Source organism: Stegodyphus dumicola, chromosome 2 (assembly GCF_044657685.1).
Source record: "Stegodyphus dumicola isolate Sdum_Otavi_A_Nest chromosome 2, ASM4465768v1".
NCBI lineage: Eukaryota > Metazoa > Arthropoda > Arachnida > Araneae > Eresidae > Stegodyphus > Stegodyphus dumicola.
In genome coordinates, this window is record NC_140769.1 from 13,163,128 (window position 1) to 13,185,117 (window position 21,990).

General features: G+C 32.4%; 1 protein-coding gene across 1 annotated transcript in view; it reads left to right on the plus strand.

Annotated features, from left to right (window-relative positions):
* sdk (sidekick cell adhesion molecule) overlaps positions 1-21,990 on the plus strand; it is a 105,290-nt gene that overhangs the window by 33,860 nt on the left and 49,440 nt on the right. Inside the window, exons 10-13 of the mRNA XM_035361940.2 lie at positions 4,231-4,512; positions 11,804-11,947; positions 15,314-15,499; positions 17,816-17,886. Coding sequence (XP_035217831.1) covers positions 4,231-4,512; positions 11,804-11,947; positions 15,314-15,499; positions 17,816-17,886 — 683 coding nt within the window. The remainder of the gene's footprint in view (positions 1-4,230; positions 4,513-11,803; positions 11,948-15,313; positions 15,500-17,815; positions 17,887-21,990) is intronic.

The window sequence follows — 21,990 nt, forward strand, 5'->3', positions numbered from 1 at the left end:
AATCGATTTTTGGTCCTTAATTTCGGCCAAAATTGGCAGAAGGTCCTTAATTTTAATCATCTGAAATTTCTGTCTTGTTTTTACAACTGCTGTTTTGAGTGTGAATTATCATTTTGGAGGAATATTTTTGACAATTCACTGACAAATATGATTATCTTTTGAATAGGTTCATGGGTTATAATTTGTTCCTATTTCTAATGTAAAGTTTGGGATACTGGAGTTTCTGAACTAGGAGTCAAACATAAGCATTTCAAAATTATTTCATTGTTTTCTAATGAATTGCATTTAAACAACTTTCTGCTTTTGAAGATCTGAATTCTTTTATTCAACGGCTCTAAATTTGGCAACTTATTAACATTTTGGCGATTTTAAGATTAATTTCTATAGAAAATTTTTAATTTGGAGATCTGGAGATTTTTCGACATTTTTTTTTTGAAACATTATAACATTGATAAACTTAACTAAAATAATGGTAATATATTTAAATTATATTTAAGGAATAGCATTAAAATAAAACATTTTTTATTTTCTTTTGCTGTTATATTATAAACTGGCATTACTTTCCATTTTGGCGACTTATTATATAATGTTTTGAATCTGAAAAACAAACAAGGTAATAAATGCTATAAAGCACAGTTTACAAAACAATTCATAGCAAAAGTGAAATAGCTACATAATTAATTAAAAATTTCTTCCTTTAAATTTTTTTTCGGTAAGAATTTTCCCCATGTAATTCTCACATAGTATTCCCATTAATTCCAACTTTGTTTCAGAATATTCAGAATTGTCAGAATATGTATCAGTTTTCTCTATAAAATTAATTTTACACTTTTTCCACTGTTTTTTTTTTTTTTTTTTTTCCAAAATATTTCTAGCCCTTTTTTTTCTCTTGTAAAACTGGTAGGACTAATTTTTCTTTAGGATTTTACACATTGCAACTTGAAAAATTTAGTAGGATTTGAAGGCAAGATTTACAGACGCACAATTCTAGAAGGCTCCAGAAAAAATTGACAAAATGAAAATGTCTTCATTGTATTAACGCATAATGAATGTATTTTACAGAAAGTTTGTGATTAATTTCTTACATTTTGGGGAATTTTTGGAAGGGCAGTGAAAACATAATGTTTGTTGTACTTCTGATACTAGAAGTCTTTTTCTTAACATGTTTACCTTCCCTTTATTTTAGTCAGCTTTTCACTAGACACAAATGTGGAAAATATCAAAAATGTTTCTAATCTTTCCACATGGACAGGCATTTATAAAAAAGAATTTTTCTATTAATAAAGAAATTGAAAACTGAAAATTTAAAAGATTCATCTTATTTGTGTCTGGATCATACACAGGGCTGACACAAGGCATTTTCCCACTTGATGCAATCTCAGTGGAATCTAAATTCTGTTCCCACTGCCTGTCCTAAATTCTAAAAGTTTTGCCATTTCTAGATTTTGTTGCTCGGTGTGTCACTAAATTCTAAAAGTTCTGCCTCGTTGGCCCTGAAACCAGCCCTTTCTATACATCATTTCATATTTATCAGCTTTTTCTTTACATTCTAAATGCATTTGGTTTTTTAGAATGACAGAAATCTTTAATTAATTCCAAAAACTCTAAAGTGAAGAGGAAATGAATTGAAGAAAGAAACTGAATGCATAAAGAGGAAGAAAATTATTCTTCGATGATATGTGCAGTTATTATTTTGCAAATTAACCAGTTGTTTATAATTGTAGCCTTTAAGATCCCCTTTCCATTTCCTCACCATAATACAAATCAGATGGTTTTTAAACTAAGGTTTTGGGACTGAAAGACAGATTGTTTTTGACCTCCACTTGGATTTTGCATTAGTTTCTGCCAGTTCTGATAACTTGCAATTATTCATCTTTGCATAATTGCCACTAACATTTGAATTTGTTACGATGATAGAGTTACTGAGTCAGCTTAGATTAAAATTAAATTGTGTACTCTGACTACTAGTCCACATTTTTAGTTTGAATTTGACTGTTCCTGTTTAATTGCATCATCACAAGCTGTAGTTGATTTTGTCAACATAGGAACCTGCCTGTATGTTCCAAGTTCTTTTTAAATAAAACCTTTATGTGACTTTGTAATTACTTTCAGACATAGCGATAATTTTCTTCATGACTGTAAGAGGTTTGTGACTATTTTTACCAGACTAACTTTTACAAGTAAAACCTCATTACCTGCACTGCTAAGAGACTGGCAAATTAGGAGATAAAGCACACAGAAACTAATGGGAACATTGGTTTGTGTATTGAAACAGATTTTTAGAGAAGAAAATTGATATGAATTAAGCCAAAATGTCTGGGAAGGCTTCAAATTAAATGATGCCTAAATATTTTGTTATGTGTTGTTGCTACAAAACATGTTTCGTAGCTTTTAATGTGGAGTTACCCTAGTACCGTTTAAGAATCAGTGTTATGACATTGATTTAAAACTGACAATTTAAAATTACATGCATTCTACCTAATTTAATTATTTGTAACTAACTGCTCACCTTTAAAAGTTATCTCTGCTTATTAAAGCAAGTTATTGCCTTTCATTAATCCTTACTGTGGTCACAAGATACAGCACAAATATGTAAAAATTAATGTAAAACTTATTCTTTGCATCAAGTAAGACTTGAAATAATGCAAAACAACTTATTACCTCTGGTGCATTAGTGGCTTATTAGAACCTTAAATATATTAACTAGATGACAATGCCAGGAACTCTACATGAAGATATAACACTAACTGCATCAGACAGATGGAGCACAACTAACTTTGAAAACTTGCCAACCTCAAAACTACATCAGGCCTTTCAGGTTTGTTCTGAACAACAGATCTCTCTCCAGGCAAGCAGCAGCACTGGCAACAGCCTATCTTCTATTAAAATCGTGATGATTTTATTTCTAGGCCATTTGACATAAAATCTACCTGCTATTTACTAAACCTCTAGATTAAGTACATGGCAAAATGAGACATAAAAGAAAATAATCAGCATAAAGCTGATTGTTAGTAAAAGTAAATAAAATGCCCCTAATCTTCTTTTAAACTAGTACTTATTTCAAACTATCTTCAAACTATGTCCAACTATGATACGTGTAAAATATTTTATGCTACCTGATAAATGAAGAGGATTTTATTCTCAAATTTGTTTTATAGTTATGTTTATTAAATTATGTTTAATAAGAATGCATCATACTTATGGATCTATTTTATTCTTAGAGGGTTATTACAGGAATGGAGCTCAGATCTAAGTTGATTAAAATTTAATTGAATGTATTCAGCTCTCATTTGCTGATAGGTCCTTAATGTTTTTCATTAATGGTCCTCAAAAGTACTTAATTTCCATGTCCAGAAATGTGTACGAACCCTGATAAATAAGAGTGCATAATTATTCTAGATGACAGTTGTGCAGTGTTTATTCATAATTGCAGTTGAGAAAATTCTATCAGCATGAGTTTTTTGCACTAGCTTTCAAGTAATTTTCAGAAAAACAACATTATTGTAGTTGAGAGAATTCTACTAGCATGAGTTTTTTTTTGCACCATCAAGTTATTTTCAGAAACACAATATCCAAAGCTTTGAACCAGCTTCTACTTTATATATCTTTCATGATGATTATTCTTAATTGCAGTGCCATTTCAGGACTGGGCTAATAATAAAATACAGTTCTATTTTGTGTTTATGGAATAGTCTTTCAAAGTAAAAAGCACCTTTGTTTTCGAATAATTTAATTGTAACTATTCATCATTTGTAATCAATATCAATTCATCAATCATGCAATCCATATCAATTCATTCTTTAAAGTCATGTACTATTAATCATGTAATCAATATCAACACATTTTTTTTTTTAAGAAAAAGCAGTAGAAAATCTTGAAGGGAAAAGTAAATTGATGTTTATTTTTCCTTCTTATTTGCATTGTTCTGATTGCATAGCTACAGATGAAATGAAACAAATAAGTCGCCACTTTGTTGTACAATTACAATTGGTGTGTCCCAATTAACTGGAAGTAATGAAATTGTAAAAATCTGATGAAATGAATTGTTGAATTAATTTTGAGTTTTGCTTATAATTTTTTTAAACTGTACTTAATTTGCTTCTGATTTTTGAAACTGTTGTAAAAATTTACATAGTTTGGTAGGAGGGCTGTATAATCAGTTCTTTAAAACTTTCAGAAACTTCTTTATTAAAAAACTAGTCATGCTAATATATTCTTTCTTTCTTTTAGTTCGCACCCAAATTGTTCAGCCCCCTGTCGACACGAGAGTTATTTTAAGTTCAACAGCCGAATTGCAGTGTAAAGTATCTCATGATCCAGCTGTGCCTTACACAATCCATTGGTTCTTTGGGAACAAAGAAATATTGCCTTCTCATAATGGAAGAATTCAAATTCTTCCTGATGGTAGTCTGTTGATAGGTCAGGCTCGAAACACTGATGTTGGTGTATATACATGTAAAGTGCATTCTGATGGAGGTAATGAAACACGCAGTGCCAGACTGGATGTCATAGGTATAGTATTATTTTCTTCATTTACAAGATGTTTTAAATGTTATTTTGTTTAAAAAGTATTGATGTATTTATTTTACTTTTTTTTTTTTTTGATTTTTTTTTTTTTTTTTTTTATATATATATTAGCTAATTCTTACCATTATACCACCAATAACACGACCTCTGACTTTGCATTCCTGCAAGCATTGTGTCAGTCTCAGAAGTTATTCTAAACTTTCTTAGAAAGATGCATTTTTTAAAATTTCCTTTCATTCTTTGTTTCTTTTCTTTTCCCCTTTTTGAGGGGTTATTGTTTCTCTCTCTTTCTTTCTTTTTTTTTTAAATATGGGAAGGGATAAGAGATAGAGATAGATTTAATATGGGGTACTTACCCATATTACCCTTTATTAATATGGGAATACCTCCCCAAATATCGACTTCAGGTCAGTTAAAGCAGTTGTTCTCAAAGTGGTTTGTATGGACCCTCAGGTGTCCTTATGACTGCTGAGGGGATTTGTGCTAAATTAAAAGTAATTTGGGTGAGTGCATGGACAATATCAGAGGGTCTGTGAATGGTTTAATATAAATTAAAGTAATTGTATTATTACAAAAGTTAAAACAAGTGGAAATAAATAAGTTGGCAGCAGTTTTACATTCTGAGGAAAATAAAACTAATTGTGTCCCTTTTTTACTGATAACAATATGAGTGAGCCAAAGAAAAATTTAGATAAAATACTGCTAAATATTTAAAATATAGTTTTATTCTGTTACCAGGCTATGGTACTTTACCTGCACGCCTCCTGCTCAATAAAGCTTTATGAAAATGAATCAGTTAAGCTTAAGGAATATTTGGCAAAAGCCCATAGCAACAGAAAGGTTAAAAGATTTAACTTCAAAGCAATCAAAGGAAAAGTATTTGACAACACCATCATTGCAACAATATTTGAGTGAAATGAAGCTAGACACCATGCTTCTTATAACATTTCTTTACTGATAGAAAAATCAGAAAGCCACACACCATTGGTAAAAAATGTATTCTGCCAGCTGTAAATGAAGTAGTGCATACTGTGCTGCATAAACCAGCATTCGATACTGTAAACTTTCCAGTAAAAGCTATCACAAATCCATTTGTTTCAAATAATTTTCTACGTGCCTTACCACAAAAAGAAAGACACATTTTTTCCTTTATTTTGAAAAAAAGTTGTCAATCAGTTATCAGCATCAAATCCCCAATCATTAATCATCATATGTAATGGAGAACTAGGTTCCCCTTTACATTTTAACCCCCAAAGTGATTTATGGTAATTGTCTGTTTTTACATCATGTGTGAACTTCCAAAATGTTTTAAATAAAGAATTACACTGAATTTCATAAATCCTTCTGTAGCAAGAGGGATTGATGAAATAGCTCAGTGTATAGAAAATTCTTTATGAGAGTTGTTGTTACCTTAAAACAATAGATGCTACTTTAAAAACATCTGAATTTCGTATTCAGCTTGACTTGTCAATTTTGCTAGGAATCAAATCTTGCATAAACTTATTTTTAGCTTATACGAGATTTCTTAAAGAAAAACAGACTTCCCAAGCATTGTTATTTGTCAGATATTTGGAAAATGATATGAAAGGTGAAGCAATACTTAATGAATTAAAAAGATTTTTGGTTGTGAAAGAAAATTTTTTGGGTGTGAAACCCTTGAGTATATCCTCCCCCTTGCTACTGATAATCCTTCAGCAGTGAGAGGATGACACCAATGCTTCTGCTATATTAAAACAGGTGCTATAATGAATATATTATCTGTGCATTGTGTCATTCATTGACAGCATTTAATCATCGAAAATCTTGGTGAGTATTTGCTTGGCTCGCTAGCTTATATCCTTAGAAGCAGTTAACAAAATCAAAAGGAATACCTTAAATGAGATATTATTTATTCAACTTTGTTTTGAAAATGAAGATTACAGTCATTTGCTGTTTCGAAAAGTGTATATTTAAATTGAATTTATGCACTCTTTGATTCATTGTTAGAATTCTTGGAAATTAAAGAAAGACTGAGATTTGGAGCTCAATTGAATTAATTAAAAAAAATTACCTAGATTATTGCCAAATTTAGCCGTAATAACCTTTTGACAACCATCTAAACAAAAATTGAAAACCTTTAATACCACCACCACATTTTACAATGATTATTTTTAAATTTCTGAATAGAAATAAAATAATAAAAAAAAAAAAAAAAAAAAAAACGAAAGCTTTCAGATTTTATATTATGCCCAAAGGGACTTTTTTTTAATGTTTTGTGTGTTATTTTAATGTTTTGTCTGTTACCTTTATTTATTAAATATCATGCTCTTTGCACTTAAATCATAAAATTCAGTTTAACAGCAGTATCACAAAGTATTTAAAAGAGCATATCTTTAGAATTTTCGATACATAGTCTTGTGCACTGGCGATAAAAATGTTTTTTTCCCCCCTCACAGCGCTGCCATTGCTCACTTTGAAATCATTGAGTTTGTTAATCAAAAATTCGCTAAAGTGTTACAAAATATGAAATTTTAATTTTTTAAAAATATAACACGGTGATAATATTTGGTGACAACAATTTGAAATTATGTTTTATGGATATTATGTTTTCAATGCAAAATGCCAAAATGAAGTTAATAGTCCTTCTGGGCTAAAAAAGAAAGGGAAAAATCTGAATGCTTACAGATTTTATATTATGCCCAAAAAGGCATTTTTTTAACATTTGGTGCATTACCTTCTTTATTAAATATAATTTTCTTTCCACTTAAAACACAAAATTCAATTCAACAGCAATATCACAAAAGTATTTAAAAACAGCATACCTTTAGAAGTTCTGATACACAGTCTCGCACGTTGGAAGATTAAAATGTTTTTGGTACAGTGTTGTCATTGCTCACTTTGAAATCGTTGAGTTTGTTAATCAAAAATTCCTTAAAGTTTTGCAAAATTTGGAGTAAATAGTAAAAGAAATTCAAAATTTGGGTTTCTAAGTGGCCATGTTCGGTTGGAAGACTACGTTATTCAAAATTTGATGGATCTAGTTACCATTGTTTTTTGACAATGTGAGAAACATTTATGCATCCATGCAGATTTTTTTAATATTTAGTTTCTTTAAATATAATACTTGGCGATAATATTTGGTAGCAATAGTTTGAAAAGTGAATCGACGCAAAATGCCATTTTGAAACTAATAGCTCTTCTGGGTTAACGTCCCTTGGGCGAAAAAAATATTTTGCCATTTGCACAACCTATTGGCTAAAATTTAGTGTGAAATTTGGGCATGTTTAAGAGAAATCAATTTCTTTATGAGTGGTCTTATTTCACTGAGTTTAAAGCTTCAATTAGAATCTGCATTTAATTTTATTTTGTATTTATTATTTAAATATGACGTGGAAGAAAATTCTTGTTCACATATATAGGTTGTGCAAAAAGGTAATAAAAATTTAATAGCTTTATTTAAAATGCTTCGAAATTCTTTTTTTTTTTTTTTTTTTTTTTCCCAGTTAAGCCAAAAGTTAACAAGTGTTGCTTTTGAAATCTTCAGTTAGAGTTCGATCACAGGAAGTTTCTATGAATTGTTCTTTTTTGTCACAAAATAAAATTTCAGGTACATTTGAAAAAAAGAAGGATTTCTAATATAATTTTCTTTTTCATAGTTGTTGGAGAAAATACCTGTTGAAATTATTTATCAATAAAAAACAATGATTTTTAATGTCGGATGCTAATTTTGCTTTTATTTTCAAATTACTTTCGGTTAGAAAACTCTCTAAAAGTGTTAAAACATTTGAAATATTATTATCTAATTCATTACTAGCTCAAGTTTTTTAATCACTGCATTTATTTTACCTCTAATAGTAAACAAATTAAAACTTTCTTTATCTAATCCTAGATCTAATTCATTTAACTTTCCAAAAATATCAGCTAAATATGCTAAAAGTGCCAGCCATAATTCACTAAATAAACATTTTTATAATTCTAATTTTGAATCATGGAGGAAATTTTGAATTTTTGATCGAAGTTCAAGAAGATGATTTAAAACTTTGCCTCTGGATAACCACCATATTTTGGAATGTAACAAAAGCATTTCAGGTTCACTGCCCATCTCTTGGCATAAAATCGAAATATTGTTGAATTTAAAGCTCGGCTTTTAATAAAATTAACAATTTTCACAGCTTGATTAAAAGCAATTTTTCAGGCTTTCATGGACTGTCTCTTGCTCTTGCTAAAGTCTGTAAGTGGCTATTGACCTTGAACAAAGCTCACATCGCATAAATTTACAAGTGTTAGAGAAAAAAAAAAACTCAGTCAGGATGTCGGGGTTTTAATTTTTGAATTTAACAGTTAAAAATACTTTGCTTCTTTGCGTACCACCCATTTTTCTCTTGCGTACCAACAGTGGTACGTGTACCACTGGTTAAGAACTCAACTTAGATTATTGCCGAATTTAGTGAAACCAATTAGAAGCTATAAGTTGATCAATTAAATTTAATCAGAACTAAAAGTAAAATATCTGCATTCATAATAAATCATTCATAAATTCATTTTCTTTGCAAAGAAAACACGGGGAGAGAACACTTAGTTTTCAAATCTTTCAGCAGTCAAAAACAAGATGAAGATTTGCTTGTTTATTCTCAAGACTTGGCTTTTCATTCTGACCTCAGCCAAAGATTTGAAGACATTCTTCACTTGGTTATTTGTGATTGCATGTTGGACCCTTTTACAAATAGACCCATGAATTCTGATAAATCCATACAAATACAAGAGGAATTCATTCAATTATCCATAAATGAAGAGCTGAAACCAATGTTTGAATGAGGATAACACAAATTCCGGTTACAAAAATAGATACACATTTTATTGTGTACTTTACAGGTTAGTGTTAACAAAAGCTGTTGATTGCTTTCAACTTCCTCTTTGACAGAATATGGATTTAGTACAGTTATAAGCCTCGTCATTATTAAAAAAAAAAAAAAAAAAAAAAAAAAAAAATTAGAAATTAGTGTTTATGGTGACATACAAATGTTACTGAGAAACACAGAGCCCAACGTAAATAATCTAATCAGGATTCACCCATCTCATTGGAAAGAAAAAAGCATGTTTTTGTATTTTAAAACAAAATTTTTAATTTCAATAAATGCTGGTTTAAGTATCAAAATGTCTTATTTCTATTTTATTATCATTCAAGGCATCAAAGTTAAATTTATAATTTTTCTATTATGCAGTTATTTCACTTGGGGGTTCATGATTAAGTTTTTGCTATAAGAAGAAGTCCAGGGTGTAGTAAGTTTTAGAATCACTGAGCAAGCATGTTTGTATCACAATCATATCAGAACACATGCATATCTGGGATATGTCCATTGCATCGTTTTTTGGTTATGTATTTCTTGCCAAAATTTCATAGGGCAGCACTTAGACTTATTTTTTTTAAATTTTTGCTGCAATTTGTATCATGCGTTTATTTAATTTGCCAAGAAGTGAAACAGAAGCAATCTGTTATTTATAGGCATACATTACAGTAGTATACAATTTCCTAATTACTATTAGGTCAATAAGCATAGGACTTGAGTCTCTTAGCAGCTAGCTATTTATTTACAAAAATTAGATTTTTTGTAGGTTGCTATGGTGTGGACGATGTATGTTCAAATTGTATGTTCATCATTTCAAAAAGACTATAAACAAAAAGTGTTTAATTAGTAAGTGAAGAATCTTATTAATGTCATAAAGTCATCATAAAATATCACTGCTTGTCATAAAGGCCTGTGTACATATATGGGGTAGCCCATTAAAAAGTTGCCCACATTTGGCTATAGTATGATAAAATAGACACTACCTTTCTGAAACAATGAGCACAAAAAGTATGAATGAGAAGGCAGAACAAAATTGAAACAAACACTGTTTTATTTGGTGGCACCAAGTCACTGGACACACAGAGTCAGCGGACAGAATGCTAATCTAGGGGCTACAACCTCCTCCAAATAGCATGACATCTGTGCTAAAGGTGGGCTACTTTTTTTTTTTTTTGACATTCCATATAGATAGTTTGTTAACACAAATCGTTCTGAATTTTGTGCATGTGCTACACTGTGTTGCATTTTATATTGAGAATATACGAGGGCAATCCCAAAAAAAAAAGGTCTATATTTTTAGATATACAAAGAACCGTTTATTTTCTATAATTGCTACATCACTTTAAAGATTGAAGAATGCTTTATTTTTCAACATAATTGCCATTTCAGTCGATGCATTTTTGTAGACGCTGTGGCAGTTTTACAATGCCCATGTCATACCAGCTTGCCGCCATGCCCTTCAGGAAGCGTTGAACCTCATCTTTCACCTCATCATTGGTAACAGTCATCCAGACAAATGTTCCTTCAACTTGGGGAACAGGTGGAAATTGCTGGGTGCCCGTTGCCGTTTGTGGTCTTCTGTCAGGATACGTGGCACCTATCTTGCACACACCTTCTAATATTGCAACTTTTCCATTAAAATCCTGTGGATGGTGCTTTTGGAAACCTCAGGAACCAAAATGCAGAGAGCATCCAGAGTGATTTTACGCATGAGTTCCTCAACTTTCGCGATTGTCTCGTCGGCAATTGACGGGCTCCTGCTTCTTTCTTTGTCATGAATTTCAATACGATCGGCTGTAAACTCTCTACGCCACTTGAGAATGTTTTTGACATCCATGCACAACTGTCCATACACTTCCGTCAATAGGCAGTGAATTTCAACTGGTTTAATGCCTTTTGCATTCAAAAATCGAATAACTGCGCGCACTTCGCACTTGGCGGTAACGTTTGTCGAGAGCTGCATTTCAAATGGCTGCCAAGCCAAGACTGAGCATCCGAGCGAAGCGCCTGCGTGCTTATGTGGTAGCGGAGAAGGCACCACTCACAACAGTGTTGCCAACAACCGTATTAAAACTTTCTCTACGTCCCCAAAATATAGGAGACCTTTTTTTTGGGATTGCCCTCGTAATTTGTTTATGCAATTTTTATAATGCTTGATAAATTTTGAAGAAAATGTTTTTTTATATTATGTATTCTTATATTTTCCATAAATATTTTGGAAAGAAAAAAAAATATTGGTTAATATGGTTTTAACTGGCAGTTCTACTGAAAGGCCTGTAATTTAAAAAGTTGATTATAGTCCCTAAGCACCTATGTAAGAATGAAAAATTTAATGAATTTCTTTTATGTTGCATTGATGATATAATTTAGATTTTTTTTTTTTTTTTTTTTTTTTTTTTTTGTGTGTGTGTGTGTGTTGTGTTTTTAAATTCTGTTTGAAATTTTTTTAGAACTTCCTCATCCACCTAATAATGTGAAAGCTGTCCTGCAAAATTCATATCCGAAAACTGTCAATGTGAGTTGGTCTAAGGCTTTTGATGGAAATAGTCCAATAACAAATTATGTGGTGCAAATGAGAGTTGTCCCTTCCACTGGTAATGTGAATGCTTTTGTGTTGTTACTATCTCCTCTTTTTTAAACTTTGTATATTTGCGTTATATATGTCTTGTTAATTGATCTGTCTAAAATTTGCAACGAAAAGTTTGAAATGACAATGTTTTAGGGGGAGGGGAGAAAAATTTAATCCACTAGCAGGATGCAAATAATATATGCAGAAAGTCATTGCGTCATCATTAGAAAGGCCAAAAAAAAAAAAAAAAAAAAGTGCTTTGTGCATTTGAGCAGTAGAAAGCTTTCTTGTGTACCTGTTTGTTGAAATGAAATATCCCTCATGTATTCAGATTGTTAAATCTCTGCTGATAAAAGTTAGAAACAATTTCATTTTTAAATGTTTCACTGTCAGTCACAGATATAGATCTTGTAGTGCCCTTGTTTCTTAGTTTAAGAAGGTATGTTTAATCACATTCCTTGTGTCGAGGCATCCTAGAATCTTTATGTGCATCGTTACTGCTGAGTATCTAAATTCCATTTGAGTTTCGTTAAACAGTTTATGTATTTCAAAGCACCCAAAAAATCTGAAGTAAATTCCCTGATTCCTATCAAGCTTGAAAGAGGATTCTGTTTTATTTCAATTCTCATTTTTAAAAGCTAGTCTTGCAATTCTTCATTATTGTTCTATATATATTGTAATATTTTAAAAATATGGTAAAATTCAAAATAAATAATAACACTTAATTCATACAAACTTAAGAATATATATATATATATATATATATATGCAATGAAGAGGTAATGATATTTAATTTACTCATCTGAATCAATTTGCAGTGGTGAAATTGAACATCATTATATCACCAGTAAATGATTTGTCCTACCAGTAGCATGTAGCATGAGCATAAGAATTGTCTGGCTATTGGATACTAGATATAGTCACTTCTAGCCACTAAGAAATAGTATTTTTACTCATATAATTTCTCCCCCTTGCATATCTGCCCTAGTTTTTTCAGCGAATGATTTAGAAAACTCATGGAAACATTGTAAAATTTATACACAAATAGGAAATCATTTTGTGCAAGTAAAAATGAATATTTTTGAAATAGATAAGTCATTTACATTCATATAATTATTTATATACATTTATATAAATAAAGAGTATCTGTGCATTTGTCATTTTTTACAGATATACAGTTTTATTTTTTTCTTGATGAAACCTGACACACTTGACTTTCAAAACAAGATGAAGGTCACTGTCTATGTAAGCTGTCTGAAAAACTACCCCATGGGATTTGCACTGTTCATTTAGACATATTTTACATTAATTTAACATAATTTTGATTAAAAACTAAGTGATGTATGTTACCACGCTGCAAAGTGTGAGGTATTTAGTTTCAAATTTTATCAAAAAAACTTGGCAATATGTAAGAATTTTGTTGCCACTCAGGAAAAGGCAGTATATATATTTGTCTTTCAAATTCAATAAATGTACTCTGTGATTTAAGAGAAAATGTAATTCCATTTCTTGAATGAAAGCATTTTTATTTTCCATACAGCAGTGCATAGTCCATTGGCTGGATTCATTAACATCATCTATATATGCAAAGAAAAGGGCAGATTTGTTTGTTTGTGCATATGTAATTCATGCAAATCTACAGTTTTATTATGATCATGGTGAAAGTATGCACACTTAACCTTCAGAATAGGAGGAAGGTTACTAGCTACTTAAAATTTCGAATAACCATCCCACAAGGTCCAGACCAGGGTATTTGTATGTTAAAGGGTTATGCTCACAACAGCCATCCTAGGTTCACATCGCCTTTGTTGTTTTTCTGCTGTCATTGTGAGTCATGCATACTAAGCAAGGATTTATAATTGCTTCTTACAAAAAATAAATATTAATATTTCTACACATTTTCAAAATCACTCTCACCCATTTTAGTTTCATGTTGCTGTTGTTGCATTCCCACTAACTTTCTTACTAATACTGTTAAATAGTGCCATATTCATTCATTTTTAAATATAGCATGTCCGTAAATTCATGGTGCACATTTGACCGTTCACAGGAAAGCAACAAAACAAGATAGAAATGTGAAATCTTCATCAAACCAAAGGAAAACTCTCCAAGTTTCCATAGTTTTATGTGCAAGCATGTGCAGGTGATGACGCAGCACCACAAACTGCGAAGGAGCAGATCAGCCCATCCATGCTCACACCAATCGAGATGTAGACCGTACAGAGGAAAGTTCAGTGTCTTTTGTGGCTTGCCAAATTCGAATCCGTGACCAAAATGCAACACGAATATCGTCGCATGTTCAACGAACCGCCACCACATAGAAATAACATTAATCGGTGGGATAAGCAGTTGAAGGATACTGGCAGTTTGTTGGACAAACCCTGTTTTGGCAGGCCATCGGTCAGTGACAAGTCTGTAGAGACTATATGGAAGAGCTACCCAAGAAACCCTTACAAATTGCAGCTGTTGCACTCTATCAAACCGACGGATAGACCCAAATGATTTGCGTTTGCTATAGATATACTTCATGAGGTCCACAGTGATAATCGATTTCTGCGGAAGATTGTGTTTAGTGATTAGGCGACATTCCCTGTTAGTGGACATGTTCATCGCCATAACATTCGAATGTGGGCTGCTGAAAATCCTTATGCCCACGTAGAGTACGAATGTAACACCCCTAAAGTGAACGTGTGGCCTGATGCGTGATAAAGTGATATTACCATTTTTCTTTCCGGAGTAGACTGTGACAGTATGCTTAACTTGGTAAAATTTTGTGTGATTCAGGTTGTATGAAAGTGGGAAGAAAATCAATGTCTATGTGAGATTTCATAAAAGTTACTTCCATCCTGCTAAATGAAACCGTGCATAAGGCACAGGCAGTGTCGAGTACTTTCACCTATGCATATAATAGTATAATAGTAATAGTTTGTCTTTATGTGTGCTTTTTAATGTGCTGTTACGATCATTTAAGCTGTCTCTTCAGAAATAGTTAGCACCATGTACATTTCCCCTCCTGGTTTTTAATCAGTGAAATTACTAGGAAAAGAGGGGAAAATACATAAGTAAATATATTAATTCATGGATTCTGGGGGATATAGTTGGTTCTTAGCATTGATTGTGAAGCATATGGTGGATCCCAAGGGGGAATATAATTGGACAAATATTTTATGGATGCTGGATTTAATCAGCAATTGCTAATAGGAAGCATTTTGTAGATGCTATATATAACTCATGCTAGTGATGAAGAGGGTAATTTCAGGAAGTTTTTTACTGAACGGGGTATTAGTTGAATTTTCATTGAAGCCATATTAAATAATTTGAATATGAAGTGTTATCATTATCTTTTTTACTGTGTTTCAAAGTTTTGTTTGTTTATTTTTTTATTTTAAAGATTCTGAAATGGAATATCTATTGCCATGGGTAACTGCTCGAACAAATATTTCCGGGAATCAGAGGCACATCATTTTGACAGACTTGAAACCTGCTTCTAGTTATGAATTCCGGGTGAGTGCAGTCAATGGCGTTGGTGAAGGTAATCCAAGTGCTGCTACAGAAGTGATACATTTGCCTCCTGAGCGTGAGTATTAAGAACCTTATTTCATCCAAAATTTTTCTCTTATGAAAATTTATGTGAATAATTATAATTAAAAATTAGGTACATCGAGCAGTCAAATCATTATAACCACTTTCCTAATGTAATGTTGACTACCTTTGGCATGCAAAACACTTGCAACCCATCTTGTTATGGATTAGCCATGTCCTTGCAAAATGACTGGAGGAAACTTTTGCTAGATCTATAAGTAAAGGCCGTGCAATTCCTGTTGATTGTGAAGGTGAATCTGCTGATGCTTAATGGCATTCCATATGTCTTTAGAATGGTTAATATCTGACGAGTTATGAGATCAATTTCAATTTATTACCATGTTTCTTAAATCATTGTAACACAACTTGTGACTATAAACAATGCCCTGCTAGAAGAGTCCATTTTCTGTGGGGAAAACAAACTATGAAAAGGGGAACTGGTCATTAGGTCTCGTATGGTCATCATATGTTCTACAAAAATCATTTGTCTCAGTTTGTCCATGAAAACATCCATTAAAACATAATAGTCATCAGCATTTTACATTCAGCACATGTTTTAATCAATTATTATAGATGTGATGAATATTATAGATATAATTATTTAACTATTATAGATGTGATGTAAAAGAAATTATGATTCATATCACTTTGCAACTCTTTTCAGTTGTTGCATTTATTATGTTAATGGCCTACTGTAGCCATACATGTTAGTGATACTGGGTTATACATGAGAGAGGCATCTGCTGCAGTCTCTCGTATCCAATAGAATCGAATGAACTCTGTGCTCATGCACTTGTAATTAGATCTACGTTTTATTCAGCTGTCAGTTGAGCCACCAACAGACACCATGCAGGACAGTCTAATACCCACATTTACTGTACTAGTTTGAAAATCTAATACCTCAGCATCTACTGCTAATTTCAATGTCCTTCCACTTTCCATAGCTACTGATGGCAGCAAGCCTGTGTATGCCTGATGAGCAGTTTAGGTTTCAAGGTACTTGTTCCTAGCTCTTGGGCTGACAATCAGGTCTTTATAAAACTAGATTATATCAACAGCCTTCTACATTATATGCACACATAACTTACAAAATAGTGTCTCAGTATGCCAGGCAGCTGTTAAATAACATTCCCACCTTATCACATATCGTTTATGCGATTCTGGCAGTGTAGGGATGATTTTGACTGATTAGTTTAAATGAATGAAGATACAAATAGTCCTAGTTATTCTTTCTTTATAAATTTTCTCTTTTAACACATTTTCCCCCAATGTTTAAGTATTTTTTTTTATTTAATTTCTGTTTATTGTTTACAGTGTTTTAATGTACTCTTATATCTTATGTGAAATATGTGAATGTTGCAAGAAATTGAATACTAGTTGAAAATCCTGTTGTGCAAATATTCAGACATTTGTTTAGCTTCTCAAAGAAAAGAATTAGAGAAATGTAGCCCATCCTGTTTGATATAGTTTTTTTTTTTTTCCAGATTCCTCTGCTAATTGATTATAGTTTGAATCCCACATGAGGCATGGATATTTGTAACTACAGTGACTCTGTACAATCATTTGAAATCAGTTTTAATCAGAGCAACCACTTAAAATGTAAGAATAAAATAAAGTAATGGAAGTAAAGTAAAAAGTAAAAAAGTAATGGAGTACTTAAAAGTAATGGAAGAATAGTATAGCCTTAGATTTTATCCCTCAGACTATTTTCAATCAAAATTGAGATGAAGCTGGGTAGACTTGTACTGTCGTCACTAGTAACAAGATCTGTGACAAAAAAAAAAAAAAAAAAAAAAAAAAAAAAAAAAAAAAAAAGCACTTTTTTGTTTTGATGATTATTCATGACTATCAATAGTTATACAAGATTCACAGCAGCGGCAAACCGTACTTATTTTTTTAATATTTTGAGAATAAAACAAGTTTCTTCAGTTTCACTTATAGTGTCAAAAAGTATATGTTTTAAAATAAAAAAATAATAATAAACACATGACTTCCCTTTATATTTGGATGATTATTATGTTTCAGATCTATTCATAATATCAGATGAGCTGCTCATGATCATACTTATCTGGTCATAACAGGGAAATTGAGAGTTACCTGTTGTATAAAAATTCTGAAATTCTGATAAAAATATTTCATTTGTAACAAGTGTAAAGTATTTTAGACTGTCAAAATTAAGGAGATGGGAATTTTCGTGAATTCTTTCTTTTTCCCATTTGGACCAGTGAAAGTGAAATTAGTTATGGTAAAAGTGTATCAAGTCTTATGTTTGTGATACCTTCCCCTGTAACACATTTCTTTTATTTTGCAGCTCCTAGTGGACCACCACAGGGTGTTGTAGGTGGAGCTAGATCATCTACGTCAATCATGTTGCAATGGCAGGTTAGTTACGTTTACTATTTATATTTATTTTTTATTTTAAAGTGCGTGTGTTTATGTGCAAACTATGCATACACAGGAGCTGATTCAAAACTAGAGGGACAAACGTTTAGAAGGGGTAGGGTACACTTAGACAACTCAGAATCCCATAGCAATGCAAACCTGACAAGATGGCAGATTGTTAGATGCTGTCACAGGAAAACCATTGGAAGCCATCTGCAAAAATATTAGGATGGAAAATATGAATGCACCATGAACACGAAGTGACATTTAAAGACCGTAGCTTTAAAATAAGTGTGGTAATAAAAAAAGTTCCTGATATATGAATGTGCGGTACCAATCGAAATGAAATTTGAGATATTGTTATTTGAAGGTATGTGTTTGAGATTATAATGAATTAAAACAAAAGAGCTGTCACAGTTATGGTTATAAAGAAGACATTTTGAAGTTTTAAAATGGCGTTGGAACAATACACATGTAACGAAATGCTACCTAAAACATTTACAAAGGATAGCATTGTAAAGGACCAATGACAACCTGAAAAACTTTCATTGGAATTACAAGTTTTCAGTTTGTACATTTTAAGATTGAGTCATTTTCCATAACTTTACAGTTTCATGGTCGCCTTGATCCCCTGGCCATAGTCCGATGAATTTCTAGTTCTGGGGTTATCTGAAATATAAGGTGTACACATCAAATTTATGAAATTTATCAGAATTGAAAAGTGGCATGAATTGTGAAATTATACAGATTCTGCTTGCAATGACATTAGTCATTGTTGTCTGCAATCTCCTGTGTGAAATGTGTTATCTGCGAAGGTGGACATTTAAAAAATGAGTAATTTCAATAAAAAATTTTTCCCTCTACTCTCTTGTGCTGTCATTGGTCCTTTACAATACTCTTCTTTGCAAATGTTTTATGCCTGCAATTTTTATCATATATATATCATTTCAAGGTCATTTATGGTTTTTCAATGCGCTGATCAATTTGCACAGGAAAAAAGTAGGTGTTGCCATTTGAAAATTTCAAACTTTTTTAGGTCTTAACCATAACCATGAAAGCTCTATTGTTTTATATCATCACAATTTCAAGCATATATCTTCAAATAACAATATCTGAAATTTTATTTCGATTGGCTGAACGTATTGGTCGGTAGTGGTTCATATACCTAGGAAGTTTTTTTACAAACACTACACATCTGTATATATACACACATATATATGTATATATGCACATATATATATACACACATATAATATATATGCATATATATATACAGGGGTTGAACAAAAATATGGAAACACCTTTAAAAAACATATTTCTTTGCTTAATATGGTGTAGGAAACCCGTTGGCATCCAAAACAGCTTGCAGTCTTCTCGAAATGGATAAATACAGTTCCTGTATGTTTGCCAAGGGAATATTATACCATTCTTCCTGCAAAACGGTGGCAAGTTCAGATAACGATGTTGGCGGTGGATAACGAGAACACACTTTCCGTTCCAATGTAGACCACAAAGGTTCGATAATATTCAGGTCTGGTGACTGTGGTGGCCAGAGGAGATGGGACAACTCATCCTCGTGCTCAGAAAACCAGTCCTGGACAATGTAAGCTGTAAGAACACAGGGGCTTTGGTGTCTTGGAAGACACCATCACCATTGGGGAACAAAGTTTGTACCATGGGATGAACTTGATCGGCCAAAATGTTCACATAAGTCTTGGCAGTCATGTGCCCTGACACAGTTATCATGGGGCTAGCAGAGAACCACGATATGGCTGCCCAAACCATAACAGGACCCCCGCCATGTTTCACTTTTGGCAACAAGCAGTCTGTATTATAGGCTTGAGATGGCGTTCTCCAGACGTAAACTCGGCCAGAAGTGGGAAATAATGTGAAAGAAGACTCGTCAGACCATATTACTCGCTTCCACTGCGCTATAGTCCAGGCATTAGCATCACTGATTCATGTTATGGGCATTAGCATCACTGATGAGTGGCTTCTCAATTGCAGCACGGCCAGCAATTCCCTGTTTATGAAGCTCCCTTCTAATTGTTTTGGTACTCACAGGGTTCGGTAACATAACATTCATTTCAGCAGTAACTTTTGCAGCTGTGGACTTCTTATTTTTCGTCACAATTGCCCTTAATGATCGTCTGTCACGATCACTCAGGACACACTTTCGTCCACGCTCTGATTTAGCAGATGATGTTTTTCCGCTTTTCAAATATGCAAAATAAATCTTCGATACAGTATCTCTTGAAACACTAAACACCTCGGCTACCTTGCTTACGTAAGCACCTACCATACGTGCTCCAACAATTTGCCCACGTTCGAAGTCTGTTAACTCTGACATAATGCAATGACAACCTCACATAACAGTACTCCGACAACAACTGAACTGTTTAGCACATTTGCGAAGTTGTATAGGTGGCGTCAGTAGTCAAAAACGCCAGCGCCACCTACATATTTCATTAAAATCAATCTTTCTTTTCAAACATGCATTTCACAAGGTATTTCCATATTTTTGTCCATCCATTGTATGTGTGTGTGTATTAAAGAAAAACATTTCAAAAAGTCCTAATTTAAAATATTTATGGAAAATTCAAGGAATAAGAGTTTGTGGAAGTATTCAATAAATGCACCTTTAGTATCAGTTGCAGCCTCCATATAACCTTGCATATAAAAATAGGCGTATTTTATAAACTTCAAATGCCTGGCAGATTATCTTTCTGATACAGGCAGTCTCATTAGTGATCCTTTGACTTGCATCCCACACATTATAAATAATTGGGTTAATCTCAAGTCATTGCTGAGTTTTTTGGAGTGATTGGCCATGTATGCTGGCAGATTCTTCCTAGTAAATGTCTATATCTTCTTCCTGTGGTGCAGATGTAAAAAAAAAAAAAAAAAAAAAAAAAAAAAAATCCCACAAATTGTGATAGAAGAGTCATTGTCAATGAGTTGCTGCACATCTAAAATAAAATTGTTATTCTTCAAACTGGGTTTAGTTCACTCTAATGTCTTTCTAGCAGCCATAGCTCCAGATCAAATCTGAATACACCAACTACTTCCTTATTCTCTGTGGAAACTTGTTGTTGATGTCATTTTTTGTCATCCTGTTGTAGATGATGCACACTATTCTCTTTCTTCTCCACTCCTGCAGCCACTCATGATCATTTAGTCCAGCGATAATAGTCAAACTTAGGGTCACAGAAATTTAGGGAGAGAGGGGTTACAAGGTGAATAAAACCTTGATTTTTTTTAACCGACTTGATAGTACAGTCAAAAGTCGTTAATCCGGACTCGTCGGGACTTCGGCGATTCCGGATTATCGATTTTTCCGGATTATAGATCATCAGTTTATATCTGGTAAGATGGCATGCAGAAGTTATAAAATTAAAAATATGAAACCGTAATTTATGAAATAAAGAACAATTATGATCTAAAGGATATCAAAATTTGCCAAAAAAAAAAAAAAAAAAAAAAGAGCTTAATATTTATTATTTTTTTTTTATTAAACATTTCTTTCAATGTAAGTTGTTTAAGTTGCTTTGTTTTATGTGATAATACTTCCTCTTTAATTATATAAACAGACATAATTTCTTCTTCAGTTACAAAATTCCGCTGTTCAAGTCCTATAATTGCTGTGTCGAGAATACCGACTAATTTGTCAATCGAAATTTTTTCGTTTTCAATAACCTCTGTGTCACTTTCTTCACTATCGGAAGCGAATTATAATGAGGAGGAATTTGATTTAAATCATATCAAAGACGGAGTACATCGAGATGAAATACTACATTTAGTAAGGAATTATAAGCCAAATAAAATAAAAACATTTGCCCTGAAGATAAGGATAGTGCTGACAGATCAACTTCCAATTCATTGCGCGCCGTGTCGTTTCCCTTCCCCAGCAGAGCAGCGTGAAATTGATAAACATATTTCGGAATGATTTGATAATCAAAGGATATGCCTTTATCCATTTTTTGCAGCAATTCCACTTTTGGTTTAATGGACTTCGAAACATACTTTCGCTTTGTAGATCTTTTACATATTAGTAAATATATATCGGAAATTCTATTTGACATAATCGGAAGTTCAAGCTTACTT